The sequence below is a fragment of the Lycium barbarum genome, chromosome 3 (assembly GCF_019175385.1).
Source record: "Lycium barbarum isolate Lr01 chromosome 3, ASM1917538v2, whole genome shotgun sequence".
Lineage (NCBI taxonomy): Eukaryota > Viridiplantae > Streptophyta > Magnoliopsida > Solanales > Solanaceae > Lycium > Lycium barbarum.
In genome coordinates, this window is record NC_083339.1 from 122265396 (window position 1) to 122286198 (window position 20803).

Sequence of the window (20803 nt, forward strand, 5' to 3'; positions counted from 1 at the left end):
ACTTTGTATCTTGAAGTTTGAAAAATCGAAGGAAAAAAGCGCGTCTCTCCCACTTTTTAAAGTTTTGGCTAAACTTTAAATACTTCCCTAAGTCTTAAATAGAGTGGACTGCTAATGGTCTCGACTTCCACCTGATTAAACTTTTAGAAGTTGTAATTTTAAGTAAAATTTTCACAAATAGCCACCTTTTAGCAGTTTCTAACAAACTATAACTACAAGTTCATTATTTACAATTTGTAGCTGGTTTTCCCTATATTTAGGTCCTGGACGCGTCACATAAATATAGCCAAAATATAGACTAAATACACGGAACTGTTGAGCAAATAATGCCTCTATTTAAGGAAAAAAAATCTTTTTCAAACTAAACAGAAATCTGTTTTTAATGTTTCATAAATCACGCAAATCTTATTCTCTTCCATATCTAATCACATATCTCATTCAACATCTAATCATTCACATAAAATTTGAATTCAAAAACTCACTTCATATTTTTCCCCAAAATATAACTAAAAAAAATCTCTTTTTAATGTTTCATAAATCATGCAAAGCTTGATTTGTTCATCAACTGAATTACACGTTTCACCGTGTAATTGCAACTTTTTTATTTTTTATATTTTTCTGAACTTTTTAGTTGTTTTTCATATATATTTTGGCTAGATTTTTAATTGTATTTTGATTATTATGTTCAATATTACTTATTCTGGTTTCTGTTAACTATATTTAAGATATATTTTTCATATATTTTGACTATATTTAGAAAAATTTCAGAAAAAAAAAAAGTTGCAGTAAAACGTTGCTACCTCAAATATGAACTCAATTATGACTATATTTTGGCTATATTTTTTAATTATATTTTGATTAATATGTTCAATATTACTTATTCTGGTTTCTGTTGACTATATTTCAGATATATTTTTCATATATTTTGACTATATTTTTCAAAATTTCAGAAAAATAAAAAAAAATTGCAGTGAAAACGTTGTTACCTCAATTATGAACTCAACTTGAATTCGATATTTCAACAGATGAATTCAAATATATATTCGTCGTTTAAAACACAAAAATAACAGAGAATCTTACATATTTTAGGAAATAGAGTTGAATTTTGGGAGTAAAAGGTTAAAATTAATGAACAGTTAATACAGAGTAAAAAAAGGAAGTGAAACAAATCAGAAACTAATTTGAAAAGCACGAAATTAGGGGAGATGGGAGTTAAAAACGTGTATATTTAGAAAAAGGGGGGAGAGAGAAAGTGTGCAGCTAAAAAATAGGGGTGTGGGGAGTAGTAAGTTAATTTGTAGAAAAATGAGTAGCTATATGTTATAAAAATATAATATTATAGCTACTAAACTTAATTATTAAAAAGTATAGTTATGTTCCATAAATATGTAACATAATACGCTATGCCAAGTAAAAATTACTAATTTTAGAAGAGAACAGTACACGTTACGAAGTCGAAAGATGGATCTAGAATTAATGTAGTACACCTCAAATACTACAAGTCCATGGTCGTTCTCACCTCTCAGTCAACCATCTTAACCAACAAGCAAGCCTTACACTTCACCTGACATTTCTTTCCATCAATCCTTTGAAACCCCAAACTCAAACTCCTAAACATAAACATGGCTGTTCTGTACAATTGTTCCCTTTTCTCTATAGTCTTTGCTGTCTTAATTACCACCGCATTAGCAGAGATCCGATCCACACAGATCCGATCCGATTCACGTTCTACAATCCCCTTTGATGAATTCGGGTACACCCATTTTGGCCGTCTTAACCTCACTGTAACCGACATCACCTTATCCCACCCGAAATCCGGACCCGAACCCGTTCCATCTGAATTGGGTTTCTTTCTTGTAACACGTGAAGCTTGGCCACATGTTCTTGAACAACTCCAAGATGGTGATATCCGATGTACTCTTCACTCTGATCTTGTTAAAAGGGTTTTAACTTTTGATCAGTTGCAACCATCTGTGAAACAATTCAATACTTCTTTTAATGTCGCTGAAGCGAATCAATTCACTCTTGTTTTTGCTAATTGCATGCCTAATTTGGAAGTTTCAATGAATGTTCATTCGGTTATGTATAATTATAACCCGAAAAGTGGGGATCTTGATTTTCTGTCTGCAGGCAAGACTGCTCTTCCAGTGATTTATTATTTGTTTTTTGTAGTGTATGTTTTAATGGGGGGTTTATGGGTTTTTGCACTTTACAAAAAAAGGTTATCTGTTTATGGAATTCATTTCTTTATGCTTGCTGTTGTGATCTTGAAAGCATTGAATTTGCTGTGTGAGGCTGAAGATAAATCGTATATTAAGAAGACTGGTACTGCTCATGGATGGGATGTTTTGTTTTATATATTTAGCTTCTTGAAGGGTATTACTTTGTTCACTTTGATAGTTTTGATTGGAACTGGTTGGTCATTTTTGAAGCCTTACTTGCAAGATAAAGAGAAGAAGGTTTTGATGATTGTTATTCCTTTGCAAGTTGTGGCCAATCTTGCTCAGGTTGTGATTGATGAAACTGGCCCTTTTGGTGAAAATTCATACACATGGAAGCAGGTTTTCTTGCTTGTTGATATTGTGTGTTGTTGTGCTGTATTGTTTCCTATTGTGTGGTCGATTAAGAACTTGCGTGAGGCAGCTAAGACGGATGGCAAAGCTGCAGTGAATTTGATGAAGTTGACATTATTCAGGCAGTACTATGTTATTGTGATATGTTACATATACTTTACAAGAGTTGTGGTTTATGCTTTGGAGACTATTACCTCGTATCGGTATCAGTGGACTAGTGTGGTGGCTGCTGAAGCGGCAACACTTGCCTTCTATGTCTTTACGGGTTATAACTTCAGGCCTAAGACGCACAATCCATATTTTGCGATTGATGACGAGGAAGAAGAGGCTGCTTCCGAGGCACTCAAACTTGAAGACGAATTTGAATTATGAGTATCATCTTCAGCACTATGCAGATACATTTGAAGAGGCAAAGTTGAAAATACTCCATCTCAGAGAAAGTTCTAACATTTTTGGAATCATTGCCTAGTTGTTTGTTCATTAGTGTGTATATCAATTTACTTGTAATAGATATCTGTTGTGTTTTTATCTATATTGTTGCAGTATTCTATTATGCATTGAATTGGGATGTTGATTATCAAGTCAATAATCTTGGTGTTAGCTTTCTTTTGCTTTATTACACTAATAGGGATACTTCTTTTGTTTTGTATAAGACTGCTCTGCAGTATAGTTCACATGTTTAGCTAAATCAAGAGTATGCAATATATGATGTTTTCATACATGGAAGGTCTATTGCATTTGAATTTACTTGAGGACCAAAAGGTGGATGATTGGTGACTAAAAGCCGGTTACCGTTGTATTAGCCATAAATAGTCTCTTGGTTGATACTCTGTCTGAGGCTGCCTGCTCGCTCTTGTTCTTCTGTAGGTTCTCTAGCTGGTAAGTATGAGTTTTCTTAATGTCTTTTACATTCCTCAATGGTCTCTGCTGATTCAGTAGCCTATATAATGGAGAGTGCAATTATAATATACATCTGAGATCAAGTCGATAGAAAGGCAATGGTTTCATTTGCGCAGAATCAGACCTTTCCTGATTGTTATAAATTAGAAGTCCACCATAGTTTGGTGGGGTAGCTAGGCATAGACCCCGACCTGTTTATAGATCACAAAAAAGCTATGGAAGGGGATATAAACCAAACTTCCGTGGAAGTACAAGATGAAAAGTAAGAGGCATAAATAAGGAGGCACTATTTTAAGTTTCTTGTTATGCAAAGTTTACAAAAGAAAGTGAAAACATTTGCAGGAAAAGTCACATGATGGGGTATGTTTGGTTGATCTATTGGGATAAACATTTTCGAAAATCTTTTCAGAAACAGTTCTTTTTTAAAGTGTTTTCGCGGAGATACTTTTTTGAGAATGATTAAAAAAACTCGTTACAAGCTAAAAGTCACCACTTTTTTGAAAAAAAAAAAATCTCTTCATGCAACTTTCTAATAAAAAAAACTATTCAAGATCTCTTCAACAAAAGGCTGTCCAAGCGCCTTTACCTTTTCTAGTTCATCTGCTTATTTGCTTTTCTGATTTGGAGGGAACAACTGTCTCTGTTTTCAATACAAAGTGGTGTATGAAATTCTTCGTGTGTTGATTGATGTGGCAAAATAAAAATAGTGAAGCGTGAAGCTAACCTTAGTTTTTTTTGTAATAGAAATAGTAACCTAGGGAGCAGATGCATGATTATTAGTAGGGGTTTGGACATGCGATATGAAATTAGTGTTTGGACTTTGGACATGCGATTTAATGAAATCTCAAATCATCCAAAAAAAGCATGATTTGGGATTTCAAAAATTTTAAATGTAAAAGTTGATCTATAAGTTTATATTTTGTAAAAATAAATTCATAAGTTGGTAGATGTATTTATGAATCATGCTTACTAATCATTTATATCAAATATTAAAAGATCTATAAGTTGGTAGTATATTTATAGCTAATTTACTCTTACCAATCATGCGAAAGGATTATATTAAAGAGTAGTTACACTATAACTCATGTTCAATTGTCATTTTATTAAACTAATGTTTGTTCAATTAATGTTTGTATTTTTTAGAAAGATCTTCTAGTAGCGTATTAATTTTGTTATGAATTATGACTTGCTCATTTGGTAAGATTGTATAAGGATTGGAAAAGTTTTGATTGTTTTCACAACTTATGGGGTTTTTAATGTCTATAAGGGAAGATATAACGTAAGAAATTCAAATTGTACGTCCAAACAAAACTTTAATTTCAAATCAACATATTTTCATCTCATAATTTCAAATCATGTCCAAACGGTCTTAGCTTTAGGGAGATAGAACATCCTTGTTGCGAACATTTATAGTAATAGTCCTGTTTGATAGCTTACTTGCAGTAGCATAATTTTAAAGTATGGTGGGATCACTTTTGAGTTGGGATTAATTTTAAAGTATAATAGGGTCTCCCGAACTGATGGAATTACTACTATATAGAAAGGTGAGTGTGGGCACCTTTTGGTCGTTCATTAGCACTTTTTCGTCGTCTATTTGTGGGCTCAAAAAAAATCGTGGGCTCACATATTTTAAATAATTATTAATATTTAAAAAGAAATTATGAGCCCACATATTTTAAACAACTATTAATATTTTTTAAAAAAAATTGTGGCTCATATATTTTAAACAACTACTAATATTTTTTTTTTAAATTGTGGGCCTCATATTAAACACCAACCAGTAATTAAAAAACAAAAGTGGAACCCACCACATCCAAACTCACGGGAAAAAAAGTGGATCCCATATTAACAAAATTAAGCAATATTAAAAAAAAAGTGAATCTCATATTAAAAAAACAAACAATTAAATCAATAATGTTGGATTCATTGCCACATGCGTATCAACCCATTAGAGGGAGCAAATGAAATTATTGTACAACAACATACTTAAAATACAAAAATGCTTAAAAAATCAAACAATTAAATCAATAATGATGGATTTATTGCCACATGCGTATCAACCCATTAGTGGGAGCAAATGAAATTATTGTACAGCAACATACTTAATATACTTATATATATATATATATATATATATATATATATATATATATATATATATATATATATATATATATATATATATATATTCGTTTTCCAATTTTTGAAAAAAAAAATTGTGGGCCCATATAGCCTGATGGATTCATTGCCACATGCGTATCAACCCGTTTGAGGGATCAAATGGAATTATTGTACAGCAACATACTTAAAATACAAAAGTGCTTAGAAAATCAAACAATTAAATCAATAATGATGGATTCATTGGCACATGCGTATCAACCCATTAGAGGGAGCAAATGAAATTATTGTACAACAACATACTTAAAACACAAAAATGCTTAAAAAATCAAACAATTAAATCAATAATGATGGATTTATTGTCACATGCGTATCAACCCATTAGTGGGAGCAAATGAAATTATTGTACAACAACATACTTAATATACTTATATATATATATATCCGTTTTCCAATTTTTGAAAAAAAAAATTGTGGGCCCATATAGCCTGATGGATTCATTGCCACATATGTATCAACCCGTTCGAGGGATCAAATGGAATTATTGTACAGCAACATACTTAAAATACAAAAGTGCTTAGAAAATCAAATAAATAAATCAATAATGATGATTTATTGTCACATGCGTATCAACCCATTAGTGGGAGCAAATGAAATTATTGTACAACAACATACTTAAAATATTTTTTTAAAAAAGTGTGGTCCCCATATTAAACACCAATCAATACTAAAAAATTCAAAAAAACACCAATCAATTAAGCATTTAAAAAAAAAAGTGTGGTCCCCATATTAAACACCAACCAATATTAAAAAATAAAAAACACATCAACCAATATTTTTTTTTAAAAAAAGAAGTAAATAAAGTGGAACCCACCATCTCCAAACTCACGGAAAAAAAAAAGGTGGACTCCATATTAACAAAATCAAGCAATATAAAAAAAAAGTGAATCTCATATTAAAAAAACAAACAATGTAAAAAAAAAGAGTGCGGACTTTGTATTCGTAGCAAACACTAATATAATAAAGTTTTAGATACAGAGCACAAACTACAATGTTATATTAATTGTGTTTTGAACATAGTATCACATATTGACAAAATCAAGCAATATAAAAAAAAAGGTGAATCGCATATTAAAAAAACAAACAATGTAAAAAAAAAAAAGTGCAGACTTTGTATTCATAGCAAACACTAATATAATAAAGTTTTAGATACGGAGCACGAACTATAATGTTATATTAGTCGTGTTTTGAACATAGTATATATATATATATATATATATATATATATATTATATGCATAAAAATAGTGCAAACTAATAATGTCCAAAAGGGTGGGCCCCATACTAAACAACACCAAGCAATATAAAAAAACAAAGTGAACCCCATATTAAAAAAATATAATGTTTAAAAAAAAAAGTGCAGACTTTATATTCGTAGCAAACACTAATATAATAAAGTTTTAGATACGGAGCACAAACTATAATGTTATAGTAATCGTTTTTTGAACATAGTATATGTACATATATTATATGCATAAAAATAGTACAAACTAATAATGTCAAAAAAAAAGTGCATCCCATAAAGGGTGGATCCCATACTAAACGACATCAATCAATAAAAAAAAAAGTCGATCCTACCATCTCCAAACTCGCGGTAAAAAAAATGGACCCCATATTAACAAAATCAAGTAATATAAAAAAAAATGTGAACCCCATATTAAAAAAAATAATCTCAAAAAAAAAGTGCAGACTTTGTATTCGTAGTAAACACTAATATAATAGAGTTTTAGATACGGAGTACAAACTACGATGTTATATTAATCGTGTTTTGAACATAGTATATATATATATATATATATATATGCATAAAAATAGTGCAAATTAATAATGTTAAAAAAAAAAGTGCACCCCCTATTAAAAAATTAAACAATATTCATGTAATTTCCAATGTATCTCATTAAGTCAATAATGATGAATTCATTACCACGTGCGTGTCAATCCATTAAATTGCTTTTCTTCAAAAGGTTAAGTAGTCAAACTATACAATTTTCTTTCTTTTTTTATATTAGCCTGAGATCTAATCTAGATATTAAACTGTTGTATTTGCTATTCCGCCATGTCATTTATTTGTTATGTTTACTAAAATAAATATACTTAAAATATTTATATTTTAAAATAAGATAGAATTTAATTACTTTTTATATTTATTCTTACTCTAATAAATGTGAACAAAAATTAATGTCGTAAAAAAAAATATATCAAATGCAGATCAAATAATCAATAAGGTAAATTAGTCAAATTATAATTCTAATCGACGTTTTCTTAAAAAACCATACAAAAGACAACATGACAAGTAAAATGAGCTAAACCGAGAATATTTACTAAAAATTAAAAAATAGTATTTCTTCGTTTAAATAAAAAATCAATTTCTACTTTGTTTCATTTTAAACATGTAAAATTAATTTAATAATTAGAATTAGAATTGTCCAAATCAAAATTTGATAAAAAATAATAAGTATTTTACACCTTTAAATTAATTGAATTAAAATTGAAAGTATCAACTGATGCTTAAATATTGCTATTATTTTATTTCAAAGAGAAGAAAATAGTTTCCTTTTAAATAAGTCTTCTCTTTTAAAAAATATTAATAAATTTGCCGATTTTGTGTTCATAGAAAACATTAATATAATAAAATTTTAGATACGGAACACAAATTATAATGTTATATTAATCGTGTTTTGAATATAATATATACTTTATATATATATATATATATATTTACTATTAAAAAATAACTACATACATATAAATAAACTATAATCTAAAGTGTTGGGCCCGTACACAGCACGGGCATAGGTCGTCTAGTTATGCTTATTATGCTTAGAAACAAGTCCTGAGCCTAAAGGGCATTTTTATCGAGGAAAACAACCAAAAGGGCATGTTAAACATGGGACAAACCAAAAGGGTTGTTCTGCCACTTGCAAATTTTTTGACAGCCCACACCAAACGTCCGTTTGTGCTGTGGGCTCCATCTGACATTATGGACTCTAAATAATTGTGGGAGACCTTTTTTTTTTTAGTATTATAAGTCTAATGTAAGTTATCTATTTTTATTTGTGATTTTTTTTTTGGCAGTAGATTTATAACTTTTTTTCTTTTGTGTTTATATTTTGTTGCAACAAATCTATTTCCTTGTGATTTTTGTTGCATGTATGATCGTGTAGATATTGGGACTGAAAAGATGAAAAATGTCTAGAAAGAACCATTCAGATGATAAACAAATTGAAAAATAAAAAGAATGTTCTCATTAGTGAAAACAATTTTTTGAAAAAGGGAAAATGATGCTCTTATTAGTAAAAAATATCCTTTGAAATAAATTCTCTTCAGCTCGAAACTTTAAAGAAAGTAGTGATTGAGTTTGAGACAAATTCTTCTACTATTGATAATGAGGATTTTAAGCAAGTTGTGGCTGAAGTTGAGGTGTCTTCTTCTATTAATAGAAGACTTGAGTATATAAGGGGGGAAATCTATCTTATGTTATTGGGTTGTCTTGTTTGAATTGTGGCTAGTTACATGTTACGAGGGAAGACTTTAAAAGATGGGATGTAATTGTATTTGATTTTTTTGTTGTATAATTTAGATGCAATCTAATGGTAGATGGATTGTAATTGTAAATGTTTTTTATTTTTTAGAATGCAATGATATTTTGTGTCATATTATTATTATTTTTGTGCCATGATATTCAGGAATTTCAATAGATTTAACATGCCCTATACTATGCAAAACAGAACAAATATGCCTCTAGTATATTTTCGTTAAATTAAGGACAAGAGAAGGTTCAAAACATAACGGTAAGAACATGTCTGGAACAACATTTAAACGATGTGCAAAAGCGCGTAATATATCATAGTCGAAGGACAGATTTGACCCTGTTCCGTAAAAACAAAATTACGTTTGTGTCTTTTACCTTGGAATTTGAATTTAAACCTGATCTACAAATTCTATACCCACTTAATTAATCACTAACCAACAATTTTGGATAACCAGTACAGAAAATTGTACAGGCAACATTTTTTCTAGGGAAAAGGGTCTAATTTACCCTCCAAGTATGATTTATAGTTTAAATTTGTCCTGCGTCAAAGTTTGAGATCAAATTTGCCCTCTTCGTCAAAGTTTGGGATCAAATTTGCTCTCCCCATTAGGATATTTGATAAATTTGCCCTTATATGAATGGAAATCTGACTTGGACTCCACAGCACAAAAAAATTAGCCACGTCGGATCCACATAAGCTCCACGTAGAATCCCAAACCCAATTCTCTTTTTAACCCGTTTCCCAATCCCAATTCTCTTAACCCATCTAGACTATAGCTGACACTAAGGCACCATGTAGTAATGTGAAAAGCCGGAGTTTTAATCGCATCGAGGTACGCATGTAATGCATGTGATAAAATAGGAGGCATGTAAGAAAAATTTATGTTGCAACAACAATAAATGTTTAACTCGTTTCCCAATCCCAATCCCAATCCCAATTGAGTTAAGAGAATTGGGATTGAGAGTCTATGTGGATTCGACGTTACTAATTTTTTTGTATTGTCGAAGTCAGACCTTCATTCATATAAGGGCAAATTTATCAAGTATCCTAACGGAGAGGGCAAATTTGATCTCAAACGTTGACGGAGAGGGCAAATTTGATCCCAAATATTGACCGAGGGCAAATTTAAACTATAAATCATATCGGTCGGGTAAATTTGACCCTTTTTTTCTTTGTTCTGTGACGTCCAAAGAGAAACTTTCGTCAAAAGCGGTTTCAAAATCGAGGTTTTTATTATGAGTAATAAAAGAAACTAGGAATTTACCCGGTATGTTGTGGCCCTTGAACATGGCTGCACCCAAGTTCCATCTAAGAATTCTAGTTGTAGACCTTCAACTCTGGGTACCATTGAATCTTGTGATTAAATGGACAGTTTGACCTCTAAGGGCAATGTTAGTTTTCTAATGAGCGGACAGCCCCTTTATTATTTTAGATTTTCAAAATTTGATGTCGGAGTATATTTATTTGAGTTTTCTGAAATTTCAATGAGAAGGGCTTTATCTCTCTTTTGATCTAATTTTTATTTTTCTCTACATATGATGATTCTGAGATGGCTTGACGTTGAATGACTAGGTGAAAGGGACTTATATATTTCTAGATGAACGTATATTAGCTCCTGAATATTTAAAAGAATTTTGAAGCAGCAAAGCAAGTGAAAAACAACCAAAATATATGGATTTTTGTGACTCTCACTGAAGTTTGATATTGCTGCAATCTCTTGTGTGCTAAAGGTTCATAACATACGTCTCTTTATTCATTGCTTGTTCTTTCACTAATGAGCTGGTTAAACAATTAGGAAACCTCTTGACATCTCCAAGTTTGGACTCATCTGGTAGACTTGGTAACTTAATACTCATTATAGTGATATAGGATTATAAAAGATGCCACGTCCAGTGGGGAATGCACTATTGCTTTTCCTAAGATGTCTCCTCCTCAATCATGTTTGTGAGTCAATGATTATGCTGTTATCTATGTGTACTTGTTAGTCTAGTTAATTGTTTTTCTCAAATTTCATTTTTTACTTTTGAAAGAAGAACTGAGATTGCTGAGAGGACACATTTCCTGACTTTTATTGAGTATCCATTATGGGGGCAATGGAGTTCAATAAGCTGCTGAGGATAGGTTTAGTCGGTTTTTTTTTTTCTCACCAACTAGGGCACTAGGCATTGGTCCTTTGGCATATGCAAAAGCTCGTGTATCATATTGTCCTTTGATGTTGTTGCCTTGTCATGTATAACACAATTAACTGACAAAAAGAGTTTGAGGCAAAAAGAAGCCATAAGGAACATATTATAGATTGTCTGGTAACCTGACTATCAGGTTCTGTAATTCATTAACATAGGTACAATTAAATGACAAAAGATATGTTACATTGAGATATTTATGTAGAGAGATATTTATCATTATCATGATTGGTTGGAATAATTCTTTTGAAGAAAATGTAAACAAGTTATATAACTCGAGCTTTTTGCAAAAGTTTGCTTTATTTAGTGCTAATAAAAAAGATTGGCATTCGTTAGGGATCTAATTCTTTATAATGTGATTGAGGACATTCTGTCCTCCTAATGGTAATCTGTACTTTCATTGGAGATATTCTCCTGGTGCTCCGTGCCTCAGTCCATATACCATGTATATTAATGAATTATTCTTCCATTTAGCAGGTCTTAAGTATTCAATACCCAAGAACACCATGTCTATGTACATTGAGCTATCAATCTAATCAAGTTAGAGGTAGGTAACATAGCCCGTAATGGAGTAGTTCTTTGAATTCTTAAGCTCTATTCATGGTAGAAAAACTCCTGAGCCCTGCTTTTATTGGCTGTAGGAAGCAGACTAGTTTAACCTTGTTTTATTATTTGACCTTGAGGCTATTTCGAGAAGCTTTTCAGTATGTTGTACTTTTTTCTTGGAGCCTTTCTATAGCTTCTTGTTTCTAGGGACCTTATCTTTGGACACTGGGGTTTTCAAACAATTATCTGTACTCTTAATTTCAGCAATGTGATTGGATGTAGAATATGATCAGCTCTTTTTGAGAAATCAGCACCTTGTCTGTTGAGAGAAATTAGGCGGAACTTTTTCTTCTTCAACTTTGGTTTTCGCTTATCCTAGCTATTCTGTAACGTGGTTACTTTTTTTTTTTTTTTTTTTTTTTTTTTTTTTAGCTGCTTGCACTAGCTTTGGTATTAGAGCAAGCATCAAATGCCTGGAGTTCGTCGCAAATTCGTAGGCACAAAAGTCGACCTGCTAAGAGAAGAAGCTTGGGAATTTTATGGATCTGACTCAGAATGGAAGCTCTATTACTAGAAGTCTGATACTTGTCAGCATATGTGGTGTTGCCTTGTGAATATGTCGAATGCAAAATTCTGGTGAATATTTTAACGTGAATAGTAGTCAAAATCTTATGGGGATTAACTTATAATGCACATCCAAATCAACTAAATAAAAAATATCAGAACAGGAATCGGGAATATTTTAGTTGGGTTTTTAGGCTCTGATAATAGATTAGGTGGCCCTTGTATTACGCTTTCGTCTTGTAGTTTTCGTAACTGAGGTATGTCTTTCATCTATTTGTCACTTGCTATCTGCCAGTTTATTCTTGCACCTCTTGCATATTTCCTTTCTACTGATTTTTTAATTCTCCAAGGACTATTATTGTACTTTCCTGATCTGATTTTCCTATATGATTTGCCATTCCTATGTCAAGTCTTGTTAGAAATCTTGTGGTGCTCATACCTGAGGTATCACTACCTTATCTAACATCTGTATTCGCATGAACTGCAATGACTGTTACAAGCATTTTCTATTCATCATATCTTCTATGATTTTCTTTTATGAAGATAATTCAGTCACTGGAAGTTTGGAACACAAGAAGACCGTTAAGCTGGAGTCATCTATTCTTGCATTCAGCAGGAGCCATCATTAATCATTAGTATGACCAAGTCCAACGAAAGCTTATCTTTTTCTGCTGATTGTGTTGCTTTTTCTCTTGGGGTGGGGGTGTTTTTGTGGGGGGGGGGGCGCTTGGTATTCTTTGAGTTTCTTTTATAATCTGTAATGTTATAATACATAAGATCAGGATTAGTTACTAGCAGTGCATTGTTCCTTCTAACTCTTATTAATTTTGAAAACCTGAAAGCTGCTCAAATTTTGGAGCAGCTGGAGAAAGTAATTGGACAGAAACTGATTTGGGACAGTGACCCGTGATGAAAAGGGCTATCGCTAGAAGGCAAAAACCGCTTTTGCCGAAAAATCTACATCCATATAGGAAACATCATGCATTTTCTTAGTCTATGTTGTTGCATTAGATTTCAGAAAGTTAAACTGAATCACCCAGGAACATGATTATATTGGAATTTCGAAAATATGAACACGGTTTTCACATCTAAAAGCTTCATTTCTTCACTTTACATCTATGATTTAACTCGAGAAGAGACCTTACTACATCCCTCATTGCTGGCCTGGTGCTTGCCTCGAGTTGAGCACATTGAAGCGCCAAATCCACTATTTTCAGGGCCTTCCGTTGTTCTTCTACCTCCCAGAGACTAATTTCTTCATCAAGAAAACAAAGGAAATTGTTGCTTCTCTGCAAGTTCTTCCTCACCCAGAAAACAATGTCTAATCCTTCTTCAAAGCTGGGGTCTACTGGCATTTTTCTGCAGAAGAGCTCCAATAGAAGAACTCCATAGCTATAGACATCACTTTTCTCTGTCAATCGAACTGAGTATGCATTCTCTGAATTGATGGAGGGAGAAGGAGAGGGAGGGGGGCCAGGGGAGAAAGTATTAGAACTTATTAGTTAATCAAAGTAGCCTGTCAACTGAATTATACTGAAAACTAGCATAGTAACGTGTGGCTAACCTGGAGCAATGTATCCGAGGGTCCCAACAATTTTAGAGTTTGTCGAGTTTTCATCAGAATCTGATACTATTTTAGCAATCCCGAAGTTGCCAATCTTTGGTACCATCTCAGCATCCAGCATTACATTATCTGACTTGAGATCTCTGTGAATGATTTGAGGGACAGAATCATGGTGAAGGTATGACAGACTTTGAGCAACACCAAGAGCAATACGATGGCGCGACTCCCAGTCCAGGACTACAGGTGGTTTACTCTGGTGAAGGACATCATGAAGAGTCCCTCCAGGGATAAATTCTGTTAGAATGAAGCCATATCCATGTCTGATGCAGTATCCTCCCAATCTTACCAAATTGCGGTGTCTGACAGAATTTAGGGTTCTCATTTCATCGTTGAATGCTGTCTGAGCTAAGTCAACCTTCTTGACAGCCCAAGCCTTAGTGGATTTCGCAGATTCCATCTTATAAACAGTTCCATGCTTGCCTCTTCCAATAACATATTTTTCGCTCCAGCCTTCTGTTGCATGTACAATGTCCTCAAAATTTATACGATCAGGCAGATCTTCAATTCCTGACAGACACTTGACAGGCCGATGCTTATTCAGCAGGAAAGGGTGCCGAGTCCAAGTCACCAGTAAGTATATTGCAGCAGCTATGATTGCCATGGAAAGCACACATCCACTGATTATACCAGCCAAGGTCTTCCATGTTACATGTGAGTTTTTCACATGCTTGCAGCTACTACCTTCCATTCCTGACAAGCAGAGTCTTGGATTTCCCTGGGCAGATCCCTGATGTGAACTTAATAGTTTTTCCCATGAAATGGGTATCTTCCCCGACAAATTATTAAATGATATGTTGAGAAACAAAAGGGACCTCATCTTGTCCATTTCTGATGGTATTGCACCAGACAAGTTGTTGCTTGATATATCAAGTTTCTCCAATGTGTCTAGATTGCCTAGGTACCTAGGAATTTCACCAGTAAACTTATTCATGCTCAGATTCAGTTCAAAATTTGGTTGCCTGAGTTTACTCAGACTGCATGGTATTGGGCCTTCGAGTAAGTTGTTCCCCAGCTGCAGATATTTAAGCTTTTGTGTGGAGGAGAAAGTGTCTGGAAAAGCACCAGAAAGTTTGTTGTCCTGGAGTAGAAGACTTTTCAATACTGAAGATGATGCAATTTCTTTAGGAATTCTTCCTGAAAGACTGTTGTTGCTGAGATCCAGCTCTGCCAGTTTTGCAGAGTAACTTAACTGAAGAGGAATTTTCCCTGTCAGTCTGTTTGAAGAAATGCTCAGTCTTACAAGATTTTGAAGCTTTCCAAGCTCTGCAGGTATGGAGCCAGAAAACATATTTTTGGAAAGATTAATCATTGAAAGATTGGTCCAGTAACCAAATGCTGCTGGAATCCTTCCTGAAAGCATATTTCCTTGAACATCCAAGTAAGAAATGTTCTCATTCTTTTCAATGTTGTCAGGAATACTCCCCTGCAGATGGTTGTTGGGAAGTTTTAACCTATAGAGAGATTTGCATTTTGCTAGATGTGTTGGGAAGCTGCCACTGAAACGGTTGTTTTCAAGAACCAGGACTCCAAGTGTGTTGCCATTACATAGTTCAGAAGGAATCCGTCCACTGAAGTTATTATAACCTAAATCAACCTTTACTAAGCCAGGGAAATTATTTTTTCCGAGATTAGGTGGTATCTCCCCTGTAAGGTTATTATGAGCCAAAACAAGATATGTAAGTTTCGTCATATTTGTAATTCCAGGTGGTATCTTGCCAGTCAACCGGTTCTGAGAAAGTCCTAGCTCCTCCAGTCCACTCATTCTGCCTATGCATTCTAGAATAGGGCCCTGTATTAGATTTTGGTATACATTAAATTTTATTAGGGCTTGAAGGTTGCAGAGCTCTTGAGGAATTTCTCCACCAATGGAGTTACCGAAGAGACTGATTTCAACAAGAGAAGTGCAGTTTACAAATTCTGCTGGTAATGAACCAGTAAGATTGTTAGTATAAAGAATAAGATTGTTTAAATTCTTCAGACGCCCAACCGACCTGGGAATCTGACCAGTTAATTTGTTAGCTGACAAATCAATGTAATTTATCCGAGGACAACCACCAATCTTTTCGGATATGCTTCCATTAAACATATTCAAGGAAAGAACCAATTTTTGTAAGCTCCCATTCCATAAGGTCTCAGGAATTTCCCCTTCAAAGTGGTTATCATCTAAATAGAGAGATTCGAGATTTGAAAGGCCCCTAAAGACCTCTGGGGAAATAAATCCTCCGAGATTAGCAGATGATGCATAGAATGTGGTAAGGTTGTGACAATTACGGAAGGTAATTGGCAAAGAACCTGAGAAATGGTTCTCAAAAATAGAAAGCTTGGAAATTGAACATGAGGATGGGAAGTCGGGCAGAGGTCCTGTCAGATAGTTCGTGTGGAGTTCGAGATCTGTCAAGTTTGGCAAATCGAATAGCTCTTTTGGAATGTTTCCACTAAGGTAGTTGTCCCACAATCCGAGAAATTGAAGGTTCTTAGAAAGGCCTACCTCAGAAGGAATGGTGCCATTGAGCTGATTGTGACCCAAATCAAGTTTTAAAAGCTTGCTTGATTTGAAAATCTCTGGTGGGATGAATCCTGAAAGGCTGTTGTCGTTGAGGAGAATGGTCTCAAGTTGGCTGCAGTTATCAAGCATAGCGGGGATGCCACCAGTGAAATGGTTGCCACTGAGATCAAGGAAGACCAAGTGAGGAAGACGGCAAATATTGGGAAAGGCCTTGTCCAAGGTTCCAGATAGAAGGAAGTCTACGAAATTCACTGATTTGACATGGGAAGTACCGTCTGAATAGCAAGAAACTCCTTTCCACTGGCAGTGTGAGACGGATTGATTCCAGGGGAGCAATTGTTGAGAGGGCTCTGGAAGACTGCTTCGAAACCCGAGTAGATGAACAGCATCTTGAGGCAATGAGGCTGAAAAGACTGCTACTACGTTAGCAAAGAAGAGAAGGAAATTAATCAGAAACAAAAACATTTTTGATCTCTTAAAAAACACTTTCTTACAGAAGCTGCCTCCAGGTAAACACCTACATACGGTAGACTAAGGAGCTAGTTCAAGAAATAATTTTTGGGCTGGGACCTGAGAATGTTGTTTATGTTTAAGTTGATAGCCTGTTATTTCATAAGATGTGCGCGCAGATAATGATGCTTAATTAGTGGGTAGTAGGTAATGAATGACTGAGGAAACGACGAAAGTAGGAGAATATTTAATGTTTTGCTAGCTTGGTTCGTGAAAACTTTAGATTAGATTTCAAAGACATTGAATTGTGAATGAGGGCCCTGGGTAGAATGAAGCTTCCATTGAAAGTGAGGTTTTAAGTTATTTATACACTTGGCACTTTGGGGTGTTGGAGATTCCATTCCTACAGCATTAAGGTGGCTGATAATGCTTTTAAAAATGGCCATGAGCCAGCCCGCCATGCTTTTCACTCAGTTGTTTTAAATTAATACAACACGTTCTTGAAATCCAGGCACGCCATTATTTTTATATGTCTATCGGGCCATGTGCATGTTGATCAACTTCACAGAAACGTTTTCTATTTTGCACATTTCCGAAATATAACGGAATACCATATATAAGCATCACGTTAGTAAAAAAGCACGGTGATAATATACAACCAAATAATCCAAAATATCATTCATCAATTTAACTATTGAGTTTAAGTTCCGTGCAATGGCAACACATAAATTTGTTATATCATCAGGTTAAGTTTTTGCACAATTAAAAGTAATTCGTCATAGCAATTCTGATATTGTTTCATGAAAAATAGAGTAATTAATAACTTCCTATATAGTCAATATAATTAAAATAATGTAAACATCTTTACACGTTCTCGTATATCTATAACCTAAATCCTTAACTTATTCCCATTATGACTTCCGTCACCACCTCTATTCTCTCATCCATTAGCATAACCTTCGAATTATTGAATATCAAATTTGAAATACCATCTGCTTTTTTCGCAATCCTATGGGATGAACTGATTTAAAGGAGAAAGCAATGGGACATTATGTGTTTCTTAAATTTGTTTCTTGTCAAGAAGATTATATTTCAAAAGGAGTTCCCATGCCGCAAGTTACATTGATTTCCGAAAAGAAGGTACCAAGAACATGGTAATTTTGGCGAAAATCAACAAAAACTCAGCTTATTCTTTTTTAATTTTCTTATTCTAAATAGAAGTTCACCATTCAAGTATAGCATGATCACATAGTATATTTAGCCAACTAACGGACTTGATTTTGGCCCAGCACCTTGGACTTTCACTCTGGTAGCCGGAAGTTATAAGTTGTTGGTACGTGGATGAGATAAGTAAGGATATTTCATAGGATTATTTTATCCCATCTTCTATATGGGACTAATTAATACCTATTATCAAACATGGGATAAAATAATCTCGCATCTTGTCTCGAAATTATTATTCTTATCCTATAGCAACGAAAACGATAGTACAGTAGGGTGAAAGGTGTTTTTAGTAGACCAATCAAAGGTGTCTAGTTGGAATACGTCTAAATAAGGTGGTTGGATTTTCAAAATGGTAACAAGTTGGAGTATCATTCGTATGGGTAAATCGTCATCTTTCTTATAAAACTACCTATGAATACTTTTACCCCTTCTCTTGGATTTTGCTAACTATATTTCTATTGTACCAAATACTTATAAGTATATTTATAAGTATATATGAACGGTACAAAATTGTTCAAACAATCAATACAATTGGACTTGTTCCAATAAGTTACTTCATTTTTGGTGTTTTCAATTTATATTTTTACCGGAGGCACTTTGTATAAATATGTTTTAATTCCTTTGTACTTGTTTAGCACTTATTTGGAAGAAATTATGTCTTTCTATCAACCATGCAGTAAATTTACCGGAGACATCCCTCAAGGCCTTTAATTGTGTGCTAAAGTAATAATTCTCCCATCATGCAAGAACCTGTCAAATATTGGGAATCTTAATAGCTCAATTAGTTGACTACCTGAACTTTCACTTTGTTGGTGAGAGGTCGAGTCTCCACCTAGTCTATGTATGGTATAAAATGATTTCAAAAAGGAAAGCAGTAATCAATTATCAATTTCTTATTTTAGCTTGTCTGAATAAGGGTTGCTAAGCCAATGATAACAAGCTTATGAAGAGAAAAAAAGGACTGAGGACGTGCTAATTCGATAAAAATTCAACAACAACTCAGCTTGTTCTTTTCAACTTTTTTTCTTCTTAATAAAATCTCAATATGTTGTACTTTAGTAATCTAAAATATACTTATGAATTATGATGCTAGGATATGAGGACTGAGAAGGCTAGGGGAAACGAAGAGTCATTGATTCTAGCCCAGTCCTTCAACTTTAACCCAAGAAGATGTTGGCCCAACTCGTTGGACTAACACTGCGGTTGTGACTTGTGAAGTCTAATTAAGGTCTGAAGTGCACCAGAACCCACTTTTAGGGCCGTTATTTAAAGCGTAGCCACTCTGTTTTTCTACTTCCTCTCAGACTCCAATCTTCATAATCCGTGGTGGTGCATATTAACATGGCAAAACCCTCGATCGTATCCATTCTTCTCTTTCTTTCATCCCAGAATTTTTGTCACCTGCTCCAAGTCTTAACAACAAAAATTATTTTCGAGTTTACATCTTGTTCTTCATCTTATTCACCCACTCTTCTTTGGGTTGCTTTCATATTTTGTCCCATAAAAAAGTTAAAAGGAATAGATAATTGAAAAAAAATCTTCCAAATATAATGTCTTGAAGTTTGAACTGAAACACTATACTTTAGAACATTTGAACTAACAAAATTAAACTTCAGGACAGAAAAGCTAAATTTCAGGAAGCAGTGTCCTGGAGTTTGAACTGAGAAAATTTAACTTCATGACACAGTGTCATGATATATGAATTGAATTCAGGATAGATATAGTTTCCAAAAGTTTGAAATGAGAACATTGAACTTTATGACAGAGTCCTAATATACGAGAGATACAATTTCCTAAAATTTGAACTGAAAAATCCGAACTTCATGACACGTTGTCCTGATGTTTGCACTGAAAAAATTAAAGTAAGAAAACTGAATTACAGAACTTTGTATCTTGAAGTTTGAAAAATCGAAGGAAAAAAGCGCGTTTTAAAGTTTTGGCTAAACTTTAAACACTTCCAAAATGGCGACTAAGTCTTAAATAGAGTGGACAGCTAATGGTATCAACTTCCACCTAATTAAGCTTTTAGAAGTTATAATTTTAAAATTGAACAGTACACGTTACGAAGTCCAAAGATGGATCTAGAATTAATGTAGTACACCTCAAATACTACAAGTCCATGGTCGTTCTCACCTCTAAGTCAACCATCTTAACCAACAAGCAAGCCTTACACTTGACCTCACATTTCTTTCCATCAATCCTTTGAAACCCCAAACTCAAACTCCTAAACATAAACATGACTGTTCTGTATAATTGTTCCCTTTTCTCTATAGTCTTTGCTGTCTTAGAGCCCGTTTGGATTGACTTATAAGTTGCTTATAAGCTGTTTTCAGCTTTTTTGAATGTTTGACTGACCAGTTTAAAGTCATTTTGTGCTTAAAATAAACTTAAAAAAATAATTTGGCCCATTTAACTTAGCTTATCTAAAGCAGCTTATAAGCTGAAAACAGCTTATAAGCCAAAAAATAAGTTAGACTACCCCATCCAAACAGGCTCTTAATTACCACCGCATTAGCAGAGATC

At 33.6% G+C, this 20803-nt stretch overlaps 2 protein-coding genes across 2 annotated transcripts; one reads left to right on the top strand and one right to left on the bottom strand.

Moving 5' to 3' along the window:
- The first annotated feature begins 1443 nt into the window (after window positions 1–1443).
- Window positions 1444–3292, top strand: LOC132632154 (protein CANDIDATE G-PROTEIN COUPLED RECEPTOR 7-like). The gene has a single exon (XM_060347993.1). It carries the CDS (start codon window positions 1623–1625, stop codon window positions 2943–2945), a length of 1323 nt encoding a protein of 440 aa, XP_060203976.1. The 5' UTR covers window positions 1444–1622; the 3' UTR covers window positions 2946–3292.
- A 9971-nt stretch (window positions 3293–13263) lies between these two features.
- LOC132631233 (LRR receptor-like serine/threonine-protein kinase GSO1) lies at window positions 13264–17576 on the bottom strand. Its single transcript, XM_060346835.1, has 4 exons — window positions 17548–17576; window positions 16879–17025; window positions 14041–16766; window positions 13264–13914 (listed from the first exon to the last, which is right to left on the bottom strand). Exons 1-4 carry the CDS (start codon window positions 17574–17576, stop codon window positions 13574–13576), a joined length of 3243 nt encoding a protein of 1080 aa, XP_060202818.1. The 3' UTR covers window positions 13264–13573.
- Between the last annotated feature and the right edge of the window lie 3227 nt (window positions 17577–20803).